General features: G+C 43.6%; 1 protein-coding gene across 1 annotated transcript in view; it reads left to right on the top strand.

The window, feature by feature from the left end:
* Nucleotides 1–7,402: 7,402 nt before the first annotated feature.
* Nucleotides 7,403–24,923, top strand: part of STRIP2 (striatin interacting protein 2) — an 81,102-nt gene continuing 63,581 nt past the window's right edge. The window contains exons 1-5 of the mRNA XM_036761874.1: nucleotides 7,403–7,628; nucleotides 11,215–11,284; nucleotides 15,457–15,531; nucleotides 16,168–16,302; nucleotides 24,633–24,753. Coding sequence (XP_036617769.1) covers nucleotides 7,485–7,628; nucleotides 11,215–11,284; nucleotides 15,457–15,531; nucleotides 16,168–16,302; nucleotides 24,633–24,753 — 545 coding nt within the window. The 5' untranslated portion in view covers nucleotides 7,403–7,484. The remainder of the gene's footprint in view (nucleotides 7,629–11,214; nucleotides 11,285–15,456; nucleotides 15,532–16,167; nucleotides 16,303–24,632; nucleotides 24,754–24,923) is intronic.

Here is a 24,923-nt window from a genome sequence, read left to right as displayed (position 1 = left end):
CAAGGACTGTGGCTTTTTTCATCTTTATTTCTCCAGGGTTTAGCACAGTGCCTTACACATAGTAGGTATTTACAGCGTTTGAGTTTGAATTGAAAGGAAGCCCATTGGTGGGAAGAATCAGGGAGAGGAGTGGGAGAAATCCAAGGCATTTTCTATATAGTGACCGCCTATTACTTCTCTCAGCTAGGTTGAAGTAGATGAGTGGTCAAGGTGAGCATATTTTTGGGATCAGCCCATAACTTGCTCCACACCATGCCCACAAGATGGTTATCTTCATCCCTGAATCTTCTCATTCATAATTCCCTGCTGTCCTTATTTCCTTCCACCCAGACTGGAGGCCACTCGATAGAACAGAGACTCAGCTATTTGTACTAATTCTGGGCTGGGCTCAAGGTCTCCTCCAAAACTCTGCTGGTGGGAAAAAGGATGTGACAGCAGACTGGTTTTTGACACTGTTGATCACTTTTCTCCTCTTTGATTTTGTGGCATTGTAAATGATTTGAAGTCAATTGGAAAGGTAGTCTCTAGTGGAATTCCCAAGAAATCTGAGTTTGATGCTATGTACTTTTATCATTGACTTGGATAAAAGAATAAATAGCATATTCATCAGTTAGAAAAATGACACAAAGCTGGGGGGGATAGCTAACACATCTGATGATAGGATCCAAAAAGACTATGGCATCACCGATTTAGAGCTGGACAGGGCAAGATATGGCTAAATGTCTGTTTGAGAAAGCTGGAAGGTGTTCTCTGGAGGGGGCAGGGGAAAGGGCAAAGGGGGGAATCTGGGTTGATGTAAAACTAAAAGATATCAATTAAAAATGTTTTTTTTCTTGCAAAAAAATGTTTTTTTCTTAGAAAAAGAGCTGGAGATTTTAGTGGCCTGAAAATTAAGTGTCAGTAGTGTGAGAGGGAATAGGTATTGGACCTGTAATTTTAATCAGTATAGAAATTTCCTCTGCCAAGGCACCTCTGCAAGTGATAGGCATAGAGAATTTCCTGGAGAACTGAGAGGTTGTGACTTGCCCAAAATCCCACAGCCAGTATGTATCAGGCAAGATCTGAACACAAGCCCTCTGGCTTGGAGCCCAGATCTCCATCCACTTAGGTTTCTGCCTCCCAACAAAGTGACACGTGGCAGTTTAAAAAGCTAGTATGATTTTAGGCTACATTAATAGGCATAGTGTCCAGAACTAGAGCAGCTGTATTCTTCCCCCAGTCAGACATTTGAAATATTTTGTGTTTTAGTGCTTACACAGTGCTTGGCACGTAGTAGGCACAAAGTAAATGTTTATTGATCGATGGTTCCTTTCTGGGCACACCCTAATTTAGGAATGACATTGACAGTCTGGAGGAAGGCAACTGGAGTGCTGAAGGACCTTTGTCTGATGCTATGAAAATCAGTTGAGGGAACTAGGGATGTTTAACCTAGAAAAAGAAGACTTAGGGGGACATGATAGTTGCCGTCACTGGAAATATTCAGGCCAAAACTGGTTGACTGTTAGCCAGAAATATCGTGGACTGAATTCTTACTCACATTTGGTTTGTGCTCGATGGTCGATGGGGACCCTGCCACTTCCGTAATTTTTTGAATCAAGACTTTTTGTGCCAGGCTAAATGTTTCTCCACCCTAGAAGCAAGGTCCATCCCTCAAAAGCTGGGAAGTCTGTGGGCAACAGCAATGGAGCCAAGATACCTGATTTCCAACAACTCTCACTCCAGCATCTTCTGTGATTTATCCTTAAGCAGCTTTTATACAGTTATCTTAGAATGCCAATACAACCACCTCTGAGCCAATTATCTCAGATAGATCAAAAGTACCGATGAGGCTGAATAAAACCACATCCAACCTCTGGAGCTATACTAACTGCACACTCTAACATCTGGCCAGCGGTCTTGAAAGTGTCCATGTAAGTGAAATGTACTGTGTGCAAAGTAACAGCAATATTGTGACATGATCAGCTGTGAATGACTTAGCCAGTCTCAGTAATACAATGATCCAAGACAGGCCTTACGATGAAAAATGCTATCCATCCCTGGACAAAGAACTGATGGTGTCTGAATACAGATTGAAGCATACTTTTTCTACTTGATCGTTCTTGAGGTTTTTTTTATTCTATGTTTTCTTTTACAACATGATTAATATGGAAATATGTTTTGCATGACTACACATGTATGATCTATATGAAATTGCCTTCTCAGTAGGGGAGGGAGGAAGGAAGAGAATTTGGAACTTGAAGTTTTAAAAGCGAATGTTTAAAAAATGTTTTTTTACATGTAATTGGGGAAAAATAAAATAATAGATAAATAGAAGGAAAATGCCCATGTAACTAAGAAAGTTATGCTGTAGGCTAGTAGTAAAGGTCATGAGAGCCCAGTGATAATGAAGACTTGGTGCCTGCGCTCTAGGACCTTATCTAGTAGGAATATCTATCTAAAATATTGTATGTGATTGTCAAAATAGATTGGTCAGATGCTGGATGGAGAAAACATGATCAATCCCCAGATACACACACGGCGCCACAGTGGTCATGAATACCACTTGGTATCACAACCTCCTTCGTTGGCAAACTAAAGAATGTTGACTCTGAGCCAACACCGTATAACTAGAGTTTGTGGTCTCTCTTCCCTTCCGCCTGCCTGGAGATTAGTGCTTCCCAAATTAGCCTTCCTTTCTCTCAGCTCCAGGCTCTGCTCCTGGCCAGCTTTCCTTCCTCCTTCCTCCTCCCAGGCATGATAAGTACCGTGCATCTTGGGTCTGTAATAAGTAAGAGCAGGTGGGCATACATTTGAAGGCCAAGGCCCTGCATCTAAGCTCTTACCTACTTTTATGGAAAAACTGAGATGGGACAGTTCCTAAAGAACTTTGTAAAGCAGTTTTCATCACAATAATTTCCATCACCACCCCCATCCCACCCTATACCTAGGTGCTCTGATCTGTGGGACCTTGGGTAAGTCCTAATTTTTTTCCTCAACTGTAAAATGAAGAGGGTTGGACTAGGTAGTACAATTGTCCACCTTTGGCAAATGAAGAGGGGCACCTAGGTGGTCCAGTGGATAGACTGCCAGGGCTGGAGTCAGGAAGGCTCATCATCCTGAGTTCAAATCTAGCCTCAGACACTTACCAGCTGTGTGACCCTTGGCAAGTCACTTAACCCTGTTTACCTCAATTTCCTCATCGGCAAAATGAGCTAGAGAAGGAAATGGCAAACCACTCTAGCATCTTGGCCAAGAAATAGGATCATAAAGAGTCAGGCATGACTGCAACAACTGAACAATAAAAGCAAATGAAAAAAGGGAGACTGTGAGATGCTTTGCGGAATCCGGAAGCGACTGCAGAGGTCACCTAGTGTAATCTCATTGTACAAATGAAATCTTTACATGTTTCCAGTTGAGGCCTTGACTTGTCCACAGTTAGCAATGGTGGGATTAGAACCCAAATCCCCTCGATCCAAACCTAGGGCTCTTTTCCTCTGTGGTAGGGATGCAAAGTGACTTGTCTTAACTGCACACAGTGAGTTAGTGGAAGAGCTGGGAGTGAAGCTCAGGCTTTCCAACTCCCAAGTCCAGTGCTCTTTGCACCAGGAAGACTATGTTTCCATTTAAGATACAGGACACTTGGGGTGTGCAGGAAAAGAGGTCACTAGAATTGACCACCTCACTCTACTAGTTTTGTCCCACTGCTGATCAGTTCAGCAGGTAAAGAAGAACATGGAACTCTGGGAATTGTCGATCCCAACTAGCGTTCTCGCCCCAGCAGAACAGAAGAAATGGGGGGAAGGAAGGCAGAATAATTAGTTCTTTAATAAGAGGCATTCGTGGGTTGTGCTGTGGCAGGTTTTTCACATTGAGTGGGGCTAGGCGTGGGTTGTGTCCTGTCCCTCAACACCTTCTTTTTTCTCCCTCACAATGAATTGTAAAGCAAAGTTTGGCTCCTGGAATCTGACTTATTTAACAGAAAGAAAGAAAAAGACAAAAATCAAAGCTTTGGCCTTGAGCCTGGTGCTTCTTTAGAAATCATGGCCTAGTCTGTGAAAGATGTGTGGAGAGAAAAGAGAGGGAGGAAAAAGAGGAAAAGGAAGAAGGAGGGGGAAAGGGAACACAGTTGTTTCCCAGGGAGGTAACTCTTGTCTGTTCTTTGATACCACTCTCCCCCCATATCTGTATTCTTCCACTGTTCTGGAGGGAAAAGGAGGAAGGAAAGGAGAGAGAGGGAGGGAAAGAGTCATTGCTGTTCCAAGACATTGGGTTGGGTCCTAGGCTTTTACTTTCACATCCCATACAGCTATCCACCCAGGCCACATTGATACATACATACATACATACATACATCTTCTACATTCCCCTGCCCCACTTTCCACCTCTTCCTCTGGGTACAGTGATGAGTCAATATTGCCCTATGGATCAACCTCCAGATCAAAACCAAAACTTTTTTCTCTGGTCCACCATTCCCCTATATATGTTATTTTCCCTATTAGAATGTGAACTTTAAAGCAGGAACTATCTTTCTTTTGGCATTTGTATTTCAAGAGATTTTTTAGCACAGTGCCAGTACTAAATATTGATAAATGTTTTTTTATTCTTTCATTATTTACCATACTACTTATGGGAAGGGTTGGCAGAGAAGTGTTCTGGGGGTGGAGGAGATGTTAGAGCTTTAAAAAAATAGACAAGAAACTAAGACATACAATTACCCAAAGCTAAACGACATGACCATCCCTCCTTCAAAAATAACCACACACTCCCTTTGATCTATGTGATTTATGAATTAGAATCAAAGAATCTAAGAATCTCTGTGTTGGAAGGTACCTTAAATATCTCATAGCTCAACTTTCTTTCTACAAGAATTCCTTTACAATTTCTGCTTAACTTTGCCTAGTTCAAGGAAATCCACTCCCTACAAGATTGAATAGCTCTCGGTGCTGGATAGGTTCAATAGGTTGATGACCTATTGAAAGTAGCCCTGAAGGAGCTATGGGAAGACAGGCTTACTAATTCAGGGCTGACAGAGCTGTGAATTGGCCCAACTGTTCTAAAAGACTATTGGGATTATGCAAGAAAAATTATTAAATTACTCATACTCTGATTTTGAGATCCCACTAGTATGTTTGTACACCAAAGATGTTAATAAAGCAAAACTCCCCACCCAAATATTAAAAAATATGCATAGCTGCATTGTTTATAATAATAATAATAATCTGAAAACAAAATACATTCCCAGTGTTTAGCCTGGGAACAACTGTATAAACTGAACAATATACAATATTATTGTTCTAGAAGGAACAACGAATCTAGAGATTTCAAAGAAACATGGGAAGACTTGTATGAAGTAAGGCAAAATTAAGACAATGGAACTATATGTAAACATATATGTGTGTACATACAGTTCCATCTTGTGCATAGATGTGTGTGTGTACATGTATATGCAAATACTCCAAAATATGTAGACAACATGAAAAGCCAACAAAACTTAGTTGAAAGATTCCACTTTCTTTCAACAGTGACACTGTTGGTACTAAACCATTAAAATTAAAGGATGTATCCTTCTGTTAATAATCAGTAAGCTGTAAAGGTGGAAAGTTAGGCTTAGTAATTAGCCTAATCACTCAGGAGGTTCTCTTTAATGATTTTCAGGAAATGTACTGCAGAGAAAGTGGGTTGTTTGAATGTTTGTTGAATATATTCTTTTTGTATCAAAGCAAAGTATATCTGTAATAGAAGTGATCAGGGGAGCCCTGCCATGATCCACTCTGGCAGGGGTGCTTCCCATAGAACTGAGCCTCATGATGGGGCCATTTCTGATAGTACGTGCCCTGGCCTCTTGCTGAAGGGTATTTTCAAACAGAGGTTCCTGGTTGGGCCTTTGGTCCACAAGATGGAATTTGAGGGGAAAGGGCAAAGAGCATTCATTGGTCACTGAACAGGAAGACCTACTTAGTAGACTTCCAAGTAAGAGAAAATTCCTGCTATTGCTCTCTCTTCCTGTCTCTCAAGCATGTCAAAACTCTTTAAACTTTCTCTATTACTCCCAACTTGAGAATGGAATTTTTTTCTCTTAAAAAAAAATCCAAACAAACATGGCAGTAAGCACATGCTTATCTAGATGAGCCTCTGGCTACCTCTTCTACTTTGTGTTTCCTAGAGCACAGGTGAATGGATAGCAATCCTGGGGTCGATATTTCTAGCCTCCTCCAGAACCTCATGATGAGTTTCAGAGGTTGGGAGCTGCTGAATCCACATGCTAGTTACTCAGCAGGTGATCTTACTAACAACATCTTGGAGGAGAAAAATTATCACAGCCAGGAGAATGAACAAAAGCCATGCCCAAGTCTGCCAGAGGATATAGACCTCAAGTCAGTGAAGATCCAAGGTGAAAGTGTATGTTCAGTAGTCCTACGAAATGTTTCATGTTTTAATATTTTAAGTAGCATTCTCCTGGGAGAATATAATAGGAGTGATAAATTATTGTATCTTGCTTTAAATATTTGTCAATATGCACTTAAGAGTCTTCTGGGTTTCAAGCATTTCTTTTGTGGGAGAAATAAATAGCTGTCCTATATCTACTTTGTATTGTAGAACTGGAAAATTGGAAAGGACCTCAGTGGCCATCTGGTAAGTGAAGGAATCTTCACTACAATGTACCTGACAAGCCTTTGCTGGAAGACTTCCAAAGAGGGGGATCCCACCACCCCTTGAGACAAACTATTCTACTCTTAGCTCTTCTTGTTAGCAAGCTTTTCCTGACACTTGCCTCATTGCAATTTCTACTTCTTGCTCCTGGTTGGGCTTTGGGGCTAAACAAAACTACACTAATCCTTCCTCCACAGAGGTCCTTTACTTGAACAAAGCTATCCTGACCCACCAAGACTTCTTTTCTCCAGGCTAAACAGGCTCAGTTCTTTCTAGAGATCAAGTACATTGGAGAGAGGAGGGAGAGGAAAGGTGGCTTGGAAGCTAATTAGCTGTGTGACAGAACCCCAATTTATTCATCTGTAAAGGGGTTGTACTAGATGTTCCCTCAGGTCCTTCTTTGAAGTAAAGTGCAGGAGAGGAAGACACCTGGGGGCAATCACTGAAAGTTGCTTACTTGCAAAGATCATTTACAGCTGGGGTGGGGGAGGGAAATGACAGTTTACCGTTCCTCCCATTTAGAGTTTAGGAAGAGTGAGGCTGAAATCTGGGAAGGCCTGGCCTAGGGCGCCGAGGCCTAGGGGTCGGGTGGTACTCTAAGGAGCAGAAGTACCCTAGCCCGGGGCTGAACTACTCAAAAACTGAATGAGCCCCAACCTCCGCCCCGAACATCCAGACAACCAATCCCACCTGGGGGTGGAGCTGCCGTTTGGTTACCTTGGCCAATAGAGATGGGGGGCGGGGTCTTGGGGGGGGGGGTCCCAGGGTGTGTGTGTCGGGAGGAAGGTTCCCCTGGGCGTTCTGCTGCCCTGGTAGCTCCTGGCAGAGCGGGCTGAGCGGTCGCGGGGAGCTGCATGGAGGACCCCAACGGCGTCGGGCCTGGGGCTGGCAGCCCACCTGGGAACGGTAGCGGCGGCGGCGGAGGAGGCGGCGGCAAGGGAAAGCAGGCGTCGCCCAAGGGCCGGGAAATGTTCAAGAACCAGCGGAGGGAGTCCGAGGTGGGCAGTGTCTTGTGTTGGGGAAGGGAAGAGACCGGGGGTGCCGCGGCGAGGGGCGGGCGGAGAGCCACCCCTAACTTATAGTGAGCCTGGTGGTAGGGCCACAGGAGAGGCCCTCACTCTCGGGGGATCCCCGACTCCTCCCGCGTAGATAGTGGAATCCAAAAGATCGAAAGCTGGATGAAGACACGTTGGAAATGGTCTAAACCTCTCATTTTACCGGTCAGGAAACCAAGGCCCAGGGAGGTTAAGTGACTTGTCCACAGTCACACCGGCGTAAAAAGCAGGGCTAGGACTCTGAATCCAAGTCCAGTATACTTGGTTAAGCTGGGTGTCCAGCCCAGGCCACTTGACCCTCGGACTGATGTAGTCCCGAGCTTCCCTCTTCATTGTTGCCAGGGATGGGGCCTCAGTCTCTCTTCTGCTCCTTACGACCCAGCCAATATTACCTCAGCCCCTGGACGGCCGGTAAGACCTGCAGGGCTAATGTAGACTGGATAAATGCAGCCGAGAGGTTTACATTTGCTCCTGTACTCCTTCTTTCTAAAAGATCGTAGCTGGGACCCTTTTTGTGACCAGAGAGGAACCTGAGAAAGGGACAGACTGGGGTGCCTTCCCTGACCCTTCCCCATATTGGCTCTTCCCCTGTTTCTTAGTTTTGTTCTCAGTGCCACGTGATGTAGTAGAAAGAAAAGCGGCAGAAGACCCGGGTTTAAGCCCCAGGTCTGCTGCTTCTTCCCTTTGTGACCTTGGACAAATCCTCATCCTGTTTCCTCAACTGTAAAATAAAGATCATTGGGCTAGATCATCTGGTTCCTACCAGCTCAAAAATTCTGATTCTGGAGACTTTTATGTGCCTTACACAGAAAAGCATTCCGTTGGCGTTTGTTGAATGAATGAACCAACAATTGCCTAGCACCTGAAGGTCTTTACGAGGCTTATTACTCAGTTCTGTCTTGCCCTTTAAGAGTATCTGGCAGGAGTATTTGCTGACCAGGTTTTTTCACCTAACAAAATTCTCAGTGAAATGGTGAATAGGCTGGGTGGAGGGAACAGACTGGGTCTGGGACGCTGAATTCACTGTTTCTTCAGCCTTTGTGCTAAAGAAAGACCAAGCTTCCCTCCCCCAGGGGTTAATGCATCTTATCTGGTCCTGTATGGCCGGAGTCCTTTCCCACTAAAAATGGCCCCTTAGAAGAGCCTATATTGTAAATCCTTTTTCTAGATAGACTTTAGAGCTCCTCATGAGCAGATGGTAAACCTTGGGCTGAGGAATGCCCCTCCTCTTTGTGGCTGTGGGAGTAGGGGAATAGGACCGAGAGGGAAAAGCACTTGCCCACAATCATGCTGGTAGCATACTCCTAGGAGAGTGTCAGGTTAGAGCCCAGGAGTGTGAGACTCTCCAGGCTCCTGCTGTCTATCAGGCTGTATGCTTTTTGAAGAGGCAGTGACCCCAGGCCTCTTCAGCAAGAGGCCCTGTTAGCTTTGCTTTGACCAACCAGTGTGGTTTCTGCAGGAGCCCTTCCTCCTGCAGAGTAGCAGCTTAGCCCCTGTCTGCCTGGGGCTGCATCTTAATTTTTTTATTTCTGCTCTCCCTGCTGTGAAACTCATTGCTAATGGGATCATCTCAGTGTTCCTTTCCTGCATTCCCCCACATTCTCTGCGAGCCGGAGAAGCTGCCTTTCCCTATCAATGTGTCTCCCATCACCAGTGTGTCTTGCTGCCAGTTATGATGACTGTTCACCCTCGGATCTCTCCTTGCCTTTCCTGGTATGTTGGGAGTGAACAGCCCTTAGGAGAGAGAGGTTTCTCTTTGGGTCCTAGAGCCCCTCTCTGGATGACTACTGTTGGCAGAGGGATTAGACTAACCTATATCTAAGAAGAAAGGTACTCTTTTAGACTGCTAAGTGCATTGGGGCAAGATTTGACTAGCTCTCCCTTATTAAGCCCCCGAAGCATCCTGAGACACTCACATTCATCAGCAGCTCTGCTTGGTTTGGATGCCACAGAATATGATGCTCCAGCACCATGTATCTTCTGGTCCCCCTACCCCATTTGTCTAGATTGTAAGCTCCTTGAGGGCAGAGACTGTCTTTTTCTTATTTGTATCCCCAGTGCCTGGCACATAGTAGGTGCTTATTAAATATTGATTGAATGTAATCGAGAGAATCTGGCATCATCACATGCAAAAGGATGTCATTTGAGCACCTCTCATATCCATACCCACAACGATGTGAAGAGACATTGCTTATGCAGGCACGCAATTTGACTATGTCTCTCCTCATCCCTGTCTAATGGTGTGATGAGTTGATAGGAATACGGACTTTAGAGCTTGAGGACCTTTGATGATCTAGTCACACAGGATGGGCACGTCTGGATGGTTTGACATCTTCATCTCTGGAAGGAACATCCACATGGATAAGAAAAGTGTTGGAATACGGGACTTAATCACATTTTGATCTCTTCACTACAGGCTCCCCCCCCCCTTTTTTTTTGGAGGGGAGAAGGCAGGGCAATTGGGCAAGTGACTTGCCCAAGGGTCACACAGCTAGTAAGTGTGTCAAGTGTCTGAGGCCAGATTTGAACTCAAATTCTCCTGACTCCAGGGCCAGTGCTCTAACTCGCTGCCCCACTAATACAGGCTCCTTTTAACCAGTTACCGTCATGCATTCAATAGTCACTGTTAGAGCCAGAAAGAATCATTCAGACAAATCTGGTCATTGAGGTCTGAAGAAGAGAATGACTTGCCCAAGGTCTCACACTGAGTTTTTGGCAGAATCAAAACTAGAATCAAGGCTTTTTGACTGGCCAAGGTGGCTTCTTTGGAAACTTTTTTTTTTTAAACACAGGGGCATTGTTCAGCTAGGCTGCCTTTGCAGAAGCCAAATACAGTTGAGGGGATAGAGTGATGGACCTGTAGTCAGGAAGCTGAGTTCAAATTCAGCATCAGATACTTTCTAGCTGTGTGACCCTGGGTGAGTTTCCTCAGCTGTAAAATGGAGATAACCATAGTACCTACTTCGAAGGATTGTTGTAAGGATCAAAAGAGATTGTATTTGTAAAGCACTTAGTACAGTGCTTAATAAATGCCTATTCCCTTCTCCCACTCCACCTTCTCTTAACCTTTGCTGGCTCTAGGCAACTCTGCAAGCCTGTAAATTGCAGAGGAGGAACTAGAGAGTTTCCTCATCTCAGAGTTCCCTACATCAATGAAAATGTAAGTTCAGTGATTTTATAAATTCCTATTTATTTTCCTACAGATTAACTCTTTCTCTTCTAGTTTTGGTTGTAAGTTGGAACAGATCTAAGGACGTAGGCTATAATTTTCACATCTGTTCCTCTTTCCCTGCACCCTCAGTTTCCCTTTTTGTACAGCCAGTCTTTTAGACAAGCCACAGACATTTCCTCTCGGCCTTTGAGGTTGCCTGGTGAGAATGTCTGAGCAGGCCTCCTCCCAGGTGGGATTCTCTCTGGCTTTACTCTGGCCTTTTCCTGCTAAGAGGTGGGGAGCTGGGGAGGTGGGTAAGGGAACGAGGGAGAAGGAAGCCAAGCAACCTTTGTTACAACCAAGGCTTCTCCATTTCAGGGCTCTGTGGACTGTCCCAACCTGGAGTTTGAGTACGGGGACGCTGATGACCATGGGGCCGAGCTGTCAGGTACAGGTCCAGTGGCTTTGGGGAGAGATTGCGGGATGGGGGGAGGAGAGAGGTTCTCTGTCTTCTTCACCCTCCCCCGCTGGAGACCTGTGATCTCCTCAGCCTCTCAATCCAGTCCTCTCTACACTCAGGAAATGGGATGTTTGTCCCTGAAAGAGCTCTCTCCTCTCCCTTTCCTCTTAATTTGTGTGCTTGCTCTTTCTACTACTATTGGCCCTTCCCTTCCTCAAATATTTATTGACCACCTAATTTTGTATATTCAGCCAGCATTTTAAAAGCACCTACTATGTGCTAGGCACTGGGGAGCTTACAAAGAGCTTACATTGGGCGGGGAGGGGAAGGTAAGTATACATATATATGTGTGTTTGTGTGTGCATATGTAAATATAAAATAATTCCTTAGAGGGCATACTCACACCTGGGGTTGGGAAGATCAGAAAAGCCCTAATGCAGAAAGTGGCACTTGACGTGAGTCTTGAGGGAAGCTAAGATTTTCCAAGGTGTAAGAGAGCATTCCAGGTATGGTGCACAGCCTCTGCACAGGCATGGCCCAAGGGGTTATGGCAGCCAGGGGGAAGAGACAGGCTCTGCTAGGCTTCTTACCAGGACTTCCCTTTGCCTTTGAAAGAGGATGGCCTCTTTCTCCCTCTTTTCTTCTCTTCCCCTTCCTTTTCTTCCTGTCCTTCTTCTCTTCCTCCCTTCCTTTCTTCCTTTATCTCTTTTGCCTTTTTCCTTTCCCTCTCCTTCTTTTCCCTTTCCCTCACTATTTTTCCTTCTTCTCTCTCCTTTCTTTCCTCTCTCTTTTCCTTCCTCTCTTTCCCCTTTCCCCTTCTCTCCCTCCTTTCCTTCCTCTCCCTCACCTTTCCTTTTTCTCTCTTTTCTTTTCTCTCCTTTGACTTTCCTTCCTCTGACTTTCCTTCCTCTCTCCTTTTTTTCTCCTTTCTTTCCTTCTTCTCCCTCACCTTTCCTTCCTCTCTCTCCTTTCTTTCCTTTCTCTCTTCTTTCTCTACTCTATCCCTTCTTTTCTAACTCTCTCCCCCCTTTCTTCTCTCCCTCCTTTTTTCTCTCTTTTCTCTCTCCTTTCCTTCCTTCTCCCTCTCCTTTCCTTCCTTCTCCCTCTCCTTTCCTTCCTTCTCCCTCTCCTTTCCTTCCTTCTCCCTCTCCTTTCCTTCCTTCTCTCTCTCCTTTCCTTCCTCCCTCTCACCATTTCTTCCTCTTCTTTTTTTTTCTCTTCCTCTTTTTAATCTCTGTCCCGCTCCCCCCCCCCCCAATATTAACCTCTCAGAAGTGTCTGGGGCCATAGTATATGGACATCATTTCTCATATGTTGTCTGTTCCCCTGAAACTCTTTACCCCAAATCACGTGCTGTGATATTTAAAGAAAATCAAGTCTGCACTGTGAACCTGCAGGATCCAGCCAAAGCAGCCTGGATTGTCAAAGACAGTGGCCTGTGCATGTACACTACCACCCCCCCCCCCCATGCCACATCCCCATTCTGGGATATTCCTAAACTGTAGCTGAGCAAATCCCACTCATCTGTCAGAGCTGGGCTGGTTCTCTCTGTTGTTTGTTTTTTGGCTCAGACTGAGTGTGCTCCCTTCAGCATTTAAAGACCTCAGTGTTCAGAGGTACGAATGCCAGTTATTAATAAGCAGCTCCCTTCGTGCCTGGGAAAAAGATGAGGTGAAAATGAAATTTTCTGTCACATGGAAGTGATACTTGGAGGCACGTTTCTCTCAGAAGAGACACATCTTTAGAGAAGTTCTTAGGAATAAATGCAGAGGAAAATGTCTCGATGAATGACAGGGAGAGAGAGAACAAAGTCAGCTCTTTCCTGCCTCCCTCTCCCCACCCCCTCCACCACATACACGCCCAAGGGGCCTCATTCTCTTTTCCTGCTTTATTCCCTAGGTACTATACTCTTTTATCTTGTCATCGTGTTGCCTCTGTCTGACAGCTAGGTAAACTAAGACTTAGAGAAAGAGAGAATAGTGAAGACTGGGTTCAAGCTCTGTCTGTAATCTTGCCCCAAGTCCCTGTCCATTTCTAGACCTGGATTTTCTTTTCTTCTTTTCTTTCTTTTTTGAGGCAATCAGGGTTAAATGACTTGCCCAGGGTCACACAGCTAGGATAGACTTGAATTTCTAATCTATAAAAGATGGGCATTGGATAGAGATGATCTCTGGTCCTTCCATCTCTAAATCCTCTTGAAGGGCAGGGTTTGTGAATGAGTGAGTCCTTTACCATTCCAGAACTCTCAAACCTATAGTTGGGTGGGAGCCCTGACTCCCAGGCTCAAGCTGAATTCATTTGATTGATGCAGTAGGATGCTGGCCAGATTTTATGGGCTTTTCTCTTGCTTCTTGACTTCAGCTGGGAACCTAGCTGAGGTCCAGAAACCTGGATCCACAAGTCTTGAGTATTCTGTTCTTGGTATTTCTAAGTCCCTTCCTGGCCTCTCGGGCATCTCCCTTCCTGGATTTCATTCAGTGCTGAGATAGGGAATTAACTTTGTTGCTGTTCAGCCATTTCCCACTCTGTATGAGCCCATAGACTTTTGTCCATGGGGTTTTCTTGGCAGAGATACTGGAATGCTTTGCCATTTCCTTCTCCAGCTCATTTACACATGAGGCAAATAAGGGTTAAGTGACCTGCCCAGGATCACACAATTAGTAAGTATCTGAGGCCATATTAGTAAGGGTCTGAGACCGTATTGGAACTTGGATCTTCCTGGCTCCAAGACCAGTGCGATAACCACTGCACCACCTAGCTGCCCCATGGAATTATTATTCTTTGGCTAAAGTAATGATTATTATTATTTATGTACAAATAACTCATCAATATTTAAGTTATATAGAAATAGTTATGTAGTGATTTAAGGATGGCAAAGCGCACAAATTTGCATATTTGATCCTCGCAACAGCCTTGTGAGGTAGATGTTATTATGGATTCCTATCTTATAGGTAACCTATTGGAGCTTCAGTTTCTTTAAATGACTTGCCCAGGGCCACACAGCTAATAAGTGTCTAGGGTGAGATTTGAATTTACAAAGGGAGCTGCTGCCGGGATGGTGTGGCATTGTCTCTGTCTATCTGTTAGGCAGTCCACTATACCTAAGAGGAGAGGCCGATTGGGCCCCACCCTTGGAGAACTGTCTGCCTTTTACCAGACAAATCGATCAAGGGAGTGGCAGTGGTGGGACTTGCTGTAGGTCAAAGGCACATGCTGCCTTTTTTCTCTCTCTCTGGTCACCTTGCTGCCTCAGCTAGGCTGGCTTGCCTGAGTTGGAGATGCTAGAAAGGGGTCCTGGGCTCCTTCATAGACAGGTCCCCAAAAGGAAACATCGGTGGTCTCTCCCCGTCATAATGTCAATGTCCCTGTTCTCTCTCCCTAAGTGTCTCTGTGTGACTCAGTCTCAGCATCTTTCAATGTCTGTTTTGTTCTCTTTATCTCTTTTTAATTTTAAAAAATCATTTTGAAATCTTTTTTTCGGTGGTCAATACTTCATTTCTTTCTCTAGGGGTGTGTGTGTGTGTGTGTGTGTGTGTGTGTGTGTGTGTGTGTGTCTGTCTGTCTGTCTGCCTGTCTCAGAGAGTGCTAAACAGCACTAGGGTCTCAGCTCTGGATTTTAGAAAGTGATATGGGCTTCAGAATCTGTAGAGATGGGATTGACTTCAGTCACAATGAACAAGTCACAAGAAACTGAAGCCCCAAGAGAGTGCAATGATGGGGGAGGCCATCTGGTCTAAGTAAAAGGACTCAGGATCAGGAGCCAAGAGACCTGGGTTCTGCCACTAGCAAGCAGAGTGACCTTTGGTAATTCACTTTTCTTCTCTGGCCTCAGTTTCCTCACCTGGAAGGTGAGGAGATTGAGCTCAGTGTTGTCTAAGGTCCTTCCTGGCTCTCCCACTGAATCTTTGCTGTTCTGTTTCCTCCTCTTTCTGTAACCCAAATTAGGTTGCCCTATCTATTGCAGTAGCCAGCTGGCTGGAGGAGTGCAGATTTGACTGTCTAATCGCCTGGGGACCTGGGTGGTTATTTTTAACTTTCTCTTCAGATGGGGAGGAAGCTGGATCTGGGCAGGGCTGGGCACAAGAATGTGTTGGAAGCCCCAGCTCTCCCACTACTAAACTGTTGGTGACTCTCTCTGCCCCCTCTGTTCTCCACCACAGAACTATACAGCTACACTGAGAACCCAGAATTCACTATCAACCGGCACTGCTTTGAAGAGGATTTCAGGACTCAAGGTGCCCCCCAGGCTCCCTGCTGAGAGACCCTTCCTCCTAAAGGCCAGGGAGCCGCAATTTTCTGACCTCTGTGGCACAGACCTCCATTCCTTCCGTGGTACCTCAGTATAACGTAACAAGGGGCCAGAGACAATGACAACCCCATCTTCCTCTTCCTGAATCCCAGGAAGTCCCCAGTAGTTGAATTGGCAGGGAGAGGCTGTGGGCCAGAAATTGGGAATACTTGGGTTGGGTGCCATTGTTATATATTAAAACTAAAACCTCACTTCTCCAGAAGAGATGTCAGAATGGACCCCAGCAAAAGGACACCTGAGTTAGAGACTCTCCTGCCTGTGTGTTCTTAACCTCCTTCTCTCTCCCTCTTCTTGAGGGTTTATCTCCTGCAGCCAGACAACTGACTGCAGGAAAATTCTTTTAACTCCTCAAACTTTGAAAGCCATTGACACTCTTCTGTGTCATTGACCACTTTGGACCATTGATTCCCAGATCCTCTTCCTTTTTCAGCTAGAAGGAGTAAGGTTTGAGAGTTAGAGGAAGCCTGAGAGAGAAGGTGGGGAGAGGCTCAGAGTAGCCATTCTATTAGGATATGTAGGAGTAGGCCAGTTTTGGCTCACAGTGGGCCTCCTTTCTCCCCAGTACAAGGCAGGGGCTGGCTGGAACTGGAGGAGGCCTCACAGAAAGCTTATGTAATGCGTCTCTTGGACCGGTTGGAGGTGGTTAACAGGGAACAACGGCTGAAAGTGGCCCGGGCTATCCTCTATCTGGCCCAGGGTAAGTGTTCCACGAGTCTGGGGAGGTGACATATTTGTAGTCTATATGGTTATTTTCAAAGGAGGTTGGTTCTCTGCATTGACAAGAGCTCCCATTCAGATGTTTACTGGGTAGAGCCTGAAGCTTTCTAGGGGAACTGAGGTAATGGTGCCTGGGTGCAACTCTCCTGGGTCCAGTGCCTAGAGTCTTGATCCCCTTAAAAAGATTTCTTCTGTAAAACTTGGACTCAGTCAAAAGGCCACACCCGAGGACCTAGAAGGTAGCCATAGGTTCCCTACCCCTGGCCTAGACTCTCTGCCTCTATCCAGGCAGCTCTGGGTTCTTCCATTTACCTGGTGGGGAAAGGAGCTGTCATCTGACTTCCACTCCAGCCAGTCAAAAATCAAGAGCCCTAGTCAAGCCCCCATGGGAGAACATAGGCAGGATAAGGCATGGTCCAATAGGAAAGAAACATGTATACCACAGGTGCTTAACAAAAGGGAAGGCAAGGAGAGTTAATACAGTTAATACAGTTTGAGCTAAAGGTTGAGGAGACTCTGAGTCCTTGGACTTGGGTGGGGTTAATCATGGAAGAGATGGCTTTTTGAGCCAAGCCTTGGTCACCCATGCAAGCAAATTATGTGGACCTTTTATGGGAAAACATGAGCAAGAGTTGCATAGGATGAGAAGCCATGGACAGGTTGGAATCTGCACCATTTGTTGGGAGTGCCCATCTCTATGAGGCCATGAATCCATTCAACTATTTGGAGGGGAGATGAGTTTTTCTGGCAGGAATTGCAAGCTAGGGAGGAGTAAGGAACTGAAGGGAGAAGGACCTGGTAGAAGGCTGATTGGTAATGAATTTGGGCCTGACCCAGGTAGCATGACTTACTCCCTTCTTTCTTCTCATCCCCCAGTAAGATTTTGGGAAATCTGGGACCTCTCAGAGTGGGGAGAATTAAAAATCAGGGAAGGGATGGTCTTTACCTCTACCTGATTTTCCATGGTGGGGGGGGTGTTGTTAAAATTGTCCAATTTTACAATAAAAGTTTAAATTAAATTCCTCTAATGAAGTGGACCTTAGATCTTCCTCCTGATCTGAGATGCCCCCTTCTTCCAGGACCTTGTATTTATAGAGTTTGATAGTCAAATATGCAAAAGAAACATGGTAAAATACAGAATCTCATTGGTTAGTAGATTTTGCTCTTGAGGGCCAAAAATGACATATTAGTAGGAGGGTCACAGATTGGGTGAAGCATGGGGCATCTCCACTGACTAAGTGGTCCCAAGATGCTCATGTTGGACAAGAGAGAATGGTCCAGAGGTACAAAAATAAATTGGAGGACTTTCCATGTAATTGAATCACCTCCACCACACTGGGCTTGGTCATCATGATAAGGAGAAACAAGGGTGAAGGGCCTCTGGTTAGCTTCCTATCATTAAGCAAATGAACTTAGCTCTGGGGCTACATATAGAGAACTTATAATCACTACCCCTAGAAAATCATATCAACTTGATTGATATTGATTGGAATAGAGTAGGGGTCCTCACTGAATTATTTCTCACATTCCTCCTCTTGATCCAGAGAAAGACCCCAGTCTTTCTTTGGATTGTTACAATCTAAATGCATGGAGGGCAGTCCTCCATAGGCGATGCAAAACCAGTAACAGGGCAGTCCCCTTACTGAGGCGCAAAGGTGACATTAGTAAAGAAGGAAATAAGCACAAGTTATAACATACTGATTATGTTCCATTTGAATAACATTAACTCTATTATAATATACTAGATGTCTGAGGTGACTCGCTAATCAAGAAGCACCAGAGGTAGTTACCTCGTAGTAAAATGTGCCCTACAAGATATGAGACCATAGGGCATTTGTTCAAGAGGGGCAGCACAAGCATTGTGTGCCCCACACACAGGTTCTGGAAGTCTCTTGAATTTGTGAAATTCATTCAAACAATTTTGATAATGAACCACTCCATTGTGGTGATGAAAGGCAACATCCCTGCAGACAATCTAAACAGATCTAGACAGCTGTAGCACAGGGAGTGGAGGAAAATAAGGAAAAAGTTGAGTTCTGTAAACAAAGGAGTTATCGATCATTGTTGTCAGTGGTGGAGCAAAAGCCAAAGTAGGAGACTGAAAAGGAGGTTTTGAGGTTCCAGTCACTGCAGGCTCAGGAACAGGTGGATTAGGAACTATTTGTAGAGGGGATGATGATGATGATACTGATGAAGGTGTAGGTGTCATGCTTACTCACTGCATCTCATACAGCTCTCCAATCTCTGAAACATCCACTGATGCTGGATCTTGGTCTGGAGATCTCTCCTCTTAGGAATACTGGAGTCAGTGGGGCTTCAGGGCAGCTTCTGGTGGATTTACTTCTCCAGTTCAGGTCACTTGTAGAAATCCCCTTTTCTGTTAAAAGTCTCTGATAAAATAGGTCTTAATACAATTCTAGTTTGCTATGACAATAACTAGGACAGGTAGTGAGACCTAGCTCAAACCTTAATAGCACTAATATGAATGTCACTAGACCAGACAATTTACCTTTTTAGGTTGGCAAATTCAAATATGAATTGAAAAATTAAAAAATTCTGAAAAAAGTTCAAGGCATTTAATTTTATATTTCTAAAACAAGCCACGTTCTCAGGTTAGCTTTGAAGGGACTTCTTCCTTCTAGATCCGCTTCTTAGGACTTAACACAAACTCAATATAAAATAGAGCTACAAGAGGAATCATTTTTTAAGAATACACAATTCACCTGAAACTTCAGAGAATTTCAATTGTTGCATCATTAGGGCCTGAATTAGAAAATGGGTCTTTGTCTCTCTTAATATTTTTAGACAGATGTTTCAGACAATTTTTTACATGTAAAATTTTTAATCCAGTTGTGAAAACTGTGTCACATCTCCTACTGGTCATATTATGATAAAGAATGTTATAGGGTATTCTCTTGTAAACTAGTGCACCAATTGAAAGGCTTCATGGTCTTTATTATTTGTGATTCAAATGGCAATCCAAAATGATCCTTCACTAGCAGATATTACTTCATCAAAAGTTACCAGTCGGGTTCATCTTCTTTTATACTTGTCCTTATCAATGGAATTTGCTATGTAAAGAGAAAGGCAGGGAGATAGCAGCATTAATACTGTTGGATTTCAGGTATGAATCATAGGCAGTCATCTGTATGACAGGATGTCATAGGTTCAGAATTAACTGGGTGGGAAACTGTCTTATTTACGAAGATTGTGCTAGGTCAAGAGAATCCTACCTTCGTCTTCAAAAGGTCATTCTCTCTCCTTTCCCAGAGAGACATCCACCTATGGTAGTCCTCAGACTGCAGGGGCACATGATGTTTCCCTTGAATGATGAACCAGCAGCCTTATGAGAGGTCAGACACTTATACCTGAATTCAGGACTTAGAATAGCAGCAAATTAAAATGCCAAGAGACTCTTCCTCAAATAGCAAAATTCCACTAATTGCAGCTTAGGGCTAAATAATTTTTTTTCATACATTAGCTTCAAAATTTCGTTTAAGATTTTTAAACTATTCATAAATTTCATCTATTTTCCCTTATCATTTCCCACCCCTCCCCACCTTGGTCTGCAGATAAAGCCGAAGGGAGAACATCAGTCCATTTCTAGAATACAATGAGATAAGACCACCCCCCCCCCTTCTCCAGAGTCGATGTAGACAAATAGGTCATATCTGGGCACAATTTCCTTGGTGAAAGTAATGGTATCAGAGGGAGCTGTGGCTTTAGAATCAGGGAATAGTTCAACCTTGGTCAAGGACTGACTTGGGCACAGTAATAATAATTTTTTTTTTCATGCTCAAAGAGGGGCACATAAAGAGATGTCCACCAGTGAATGTGACTTGAAAGGCAAGCTGATTAAAAGCTACCCAAGTTGGAGAAATGGCTGTCATGCAAATTACCGCCGGGATGGTGTCCAGAGTAATCCACTCTAGCTTAATTAAATCTGTCATCCCTTGTATACCACAATGACCCATCTTACGAACTTAAAAAGTATACCTGGTGTGGAGCCCAAGAGACCTGTTTGGCACTGTACTGCGGTCTCCACTTCTGCACAAGTTCTTACACACTGGTTCAAAGTAATAGCATTAAAAGATACAATTATATGACTTTCCAAATGATTCCAAATGACACCCACTGTACTATTCAAAAGTTTTATTTCTCCACTTTGAGTGGGAGAAGCTCCAGTTCCTCAAAGGGCAGTGCTGCTGAATTTCCCAACACCCTGTCAGTAGGGCTCCTCCCAAGGAAGCTCACAGACAAAGATCTCCTAAGAGGATTTTGCCATGCTTTTCTCCCAACAGTAAGTCATTTATTATTATTATTATTTTCTAGGTTAAAAAAAAAACCCAAAATATACTCCAGTAATCATGTAACAGATGTATTTATAATGGAACTATTCAGTTTGAAAAGAGAAAGAAACTTGCTTTAATAACTTCTCTTAGCCTTCTTGTACTTAAAAACATCACCGATCAGGTGATAATAATTTATTTAAATACCTTTCAAATTTAGCAATTCATAGAAAGTAATTTATCTTATTACCCCTGGCATTTTCATGCTAACCGTAGTAGTATGTGTATTGCCTACCACATGCCAAACTTCTTCTGTGTCTTGAAAGTTGCTTGTCTGTTTTTAGTAATAACTTTAAAAGGTTTATTCTATAGTTACTCAATTTTGCTAATATTCCACCTATAAATGGGGCAGCATTTTGTTGAATTGTATTTCTACAAGGTCTGGACCTTACAGTGTTCATCCTTTACACATGCCAGGCACTGTGTTACGCACTTCACAACAACCCTGGGAGATAGGTGTAAATATTTATCATTCCCTTTGTACATACAAGGACTGATTAGATTCTCTAATTTGCTACCAATACAATATTTTCAATGCATTCAATTTTGATTTATAATGACTAGTGTAATAACTAAACTTCGTTTTGCATAACGTTCCATTATTTTTAGTTGACTTATATTCAAAAAAATTCACAGTGACATTCCCAGCTTCCTATTACTGCTTCTGTGTTGATTTGAGTTATAGTAAGAGCCAAACCCACTCCTCTAACTCTTCTAAATTACTAACCCTTTAGCATGACTATTTAAACCAGAGCAAAGAGATAATCCTTTCTCTATCAATCGATTACCATGCATTTTATGAAGCTTATTTTGTAGTCTTACTTTGGTTGGGGAAGCAGGATGTGCAGCAAGAGCATTGTTTTAACAAAATTCCTAAATCTTTTTTATTTCAGTGGGATTAAGACCCTCTCTGAAATCTCCTTTTCAGAACTCCAAGATGCTTTACTTTCAAATCCTGAATTTACACTTGTCAGTGCAAATAGGCTTCAACTTTCTTTACCCTTTGACTCATCCTTAACTTTTCGAATTTCTTTATGCAACACTATTCTTTCTTTCTTCTACTTGTCTAATTCCTCTAGTAAACCCCTGTTTGGTTCTTTAGTGGCTACAAATGCACAATTAATACTAATTTCAGTACTAATTTCTTCAAGGGCTTTTGGGCAATTAGAATTCGTTACAATCACAGGTTTTTGGTAAGGGATAGGCAAATAGACTCAAAAACAATTCACTCAGCCCAATAAGTTCCTCACTGTAGGGTGTCACAGATTTCATTAGGCAGGATGACTTTGGAGAAGAAATCATCTATTTCCTTAAACTTAACTTCTTTTATGCTAGAAAGGAATTCACCCAGCTATTTTGGCAGTACCCAAGGAGATCAGCCAAAGCCCAACTATGGCACAGGAATGTAATGGGAATTGTACTACTAGAAAACTATCTGATAGAGGTAGTACTTTTCTGAAGGGCTCAGGGTGTAACTTTTTTCTCTATTTCCTTTCAAATCACTCAAAATGAAGTACATTTTGTTTTTTAAATAATTTGCAAGTTCTGCCTTTCCCTCTCAAAATTTCAGTATTTTATACTTTTATGAGCCATATACTCATTTTGATTTGATCTTTTTTAATCTGAGCACCTTCTATTAAGTGTGTATGTACTTAACTTATTTCTGTCTTTTTAAAACACATATGAAAACACCTGTTAGCTGTGGGTTAGCATAAAGCATGAATAACATAACACGGACTCTTACTTCCCATTCTTTTAGTTTTAGTTTAGTTTAGTTTTGGTTTTTTTTGGCAGGGCAATTGGGGTTAAGTGACTTGCCCAAGGTCACACAGCTAGTAAATGTGTCAAGTGTCTGAGGCCGGATTTGAATTCAGGTCCTCCTGACTCCAGGGCCGGTGCTCTACTCACTGCACCACCTAGCTTCCCCAATCCCCTGTATTCTCAAATCAAACTTTGCACAGCTTAATAGACAGGCATTCCACCCCGTTCCAACTGGGATCCTGTAGGATACGTTTCTCCTCTTATACTGGACCCCCATTTCCCCTGTGGGTGTTCCCGACCAGGGGTGGCACTCTTAGAAGGAAGTTCCTCTGAAAAAATTGGACTAGATTTTCAAGGTATCCGCTTATTCCATCTGAGAAGTTCCCCAGCTGAAGGTGCTAGAGATGACACCCCCCCTTGGATTATGAATTTAGGGGGGTAATCTTCTACCTGCCTGGGTTCCACCTGTACGGGCATCTTTCCTACAGCTAATGCTGTAATATTCAGGAATTTGTTTTATCAAATTTTCCAGTACTTCCAATTCTTAATTTCTGGGTTTAACCTCTAGGATCCTAAGATTGGTTAACTAAGGTCCAAAGGTCCTTTTAAAGTAAATATTCAGCAAAATTTATATCTACTTTGCTTTAAGATTTCTGAAAATTTAGCTCTGATTGTCAATAACTGACTTAATCCTAAGCAAATAAAAGTGAAAATAACCTTTTCCTTACCTCATATTTGTAATGACCAAAATTAGCCTTTTTCTCAGGTCAGAAGAAGGTGGGACTGTTTCTAGGATGGTCACAGCCTTGGTAGCTTACTGTTGAGGTTGGGAATCTCCCCTCTGAAGCTATTGGGTCTAGGCTGAATTATTGCTTCCTCAAGATGTTATCCCAGCACCAGAATGGAGCATTCACTCCCCCAAGCCCTACCCATCCAGGGTCTGATCATAGGGTCCTGGAGATGGGTTCCTCATCCTGCTGTGAGCCACTGAAAGTTCCCCCTCAACCAATTTGAGATTTCTGTACTGATGACAAAAATAATTTAATTACTCCTTTTAAAAAGAATTTAAAGGGAAAAAAAATCTTTTAACCCTGTCAACAGGAAGTTTTAATATTAGCTAGGTGGCTAGCTGGCTGAAAATGAGGAACTAGTAATTCCACTGCTGAATCTCCCTGGTCTTAACAAAAGGAAAGTAAGAAAACTTTCTTTTCTTAGGAGGAAAAAAATACCCCAGTAGCCTATCTATAAAAAGTTAAAATTATGGCCACATAATTTTTATAAAAATAGAATCTGAGTGCTCTAAGCTTATAAATTTAGACAGATTAGTTACAAATTGAAACAGCCCCTCTTAGCCCAATCAGGGACCTTTCTTAAAGAAAATGAATTTAGGCTAAATCAAGGCAGACTCACCAATCCTGAAGAGACTTGCCTCAGGCTCAGAGAAGGGAAGGAAGTCCAAACTCCCAGAGCTGGTGCAGCCGTCAGGGAAAATTCGACCTAATGTGCACTTTGTTTTTGGGTCCCTTGCAGGGCTAACTTAATGAGGTTGAGGTCCATGCATCACCATCCCATCTTGGGGTGCCATTAAGGTGGGGATGAAAATTGTCCAACATACAATAAAAGAGACTGAAACCATTTTGTTAAGGGGTCCGTGGTCGCCTCTAATGAAGTGGACCTCAGATCTCCTGATCTGAGATGCCCCCTTCTTCCAGGACCTTGTATTTATAGAATTTGAGAGTCAAATATGCAAAAGAGGCATGGTAAAGTACAGAATCTCATTGGTTGATAGATCTTGCTCTTGGGGGCCAAAAATGACATATTAGGAGGGTCACAGATTGGGTAATCTTGGGGCATCTCCACTGACTAAGTGGCCACAAGATAGTCATCTGCTCATGTTGGACAAGAGAGAATAGTTTGGAGGCACAAAAATAAATTGGAGGCCTTGCTATGTAATTGAGTCACCTCCACCACCCTGGGCTTGGTCACTGTGATAAGGAAAAACAAGGGTAGAGGGCCTCTAGTTAGTGTCCTCTCATTAAGCAAGTGAGCTTAGAATCTGCAGCTCACAACTCTGGGGCCAAATATACAGAACTTGTAATCACACCCCTATCGAATCATGTCAACTTGATTGATACTGATTGGAATAGAGTAGGGGTCCTCACTGAATTATTTCTCACACATCCTACTTTTTTTCCCTCAGGCACCTTTGGTGAATGTGACGCAGAGGCTGACATCCTGCACTGGTCCCGATATAACAGCTTTCTGCTCTACCAAATGGGAACTTTCACTGCCTTTCTGGAGCTGCTGCACATGGAGACTGAGTGAGAGACCGCTGGGAAAGCTGTTCCTAGGCCCAGGCTCCCCTGCTCTGGGCACAGTGGGGAGGGAATCAGGGTACTACCCTGGTGCTTTTCCACCTGTACCCTCCAAAACATAGACTAGCTGACCCCCCGGGGTTCTACCGTGCCCTTAGCCAGGGCTGACCTACAGT

This window comes from Trichosurus vulpecula, chromosome 5, assembly GCF_011100635.1.
Source record: "Trichosurus vulpecula isolate mTriVul1 chromosome 5, mTriVul1.pri, whole genome shotgun sequence".
NCBI classification, from domain to species: Eukaryota; Metazoa; Chordata; class Mammalia; order Diprotodontia; family Phalangeridae; genus Trichosurus; species Trichosurus vulpecula.
This window is presented reverse-complemented; position numbering and strand designations above follow the sequence as displayed.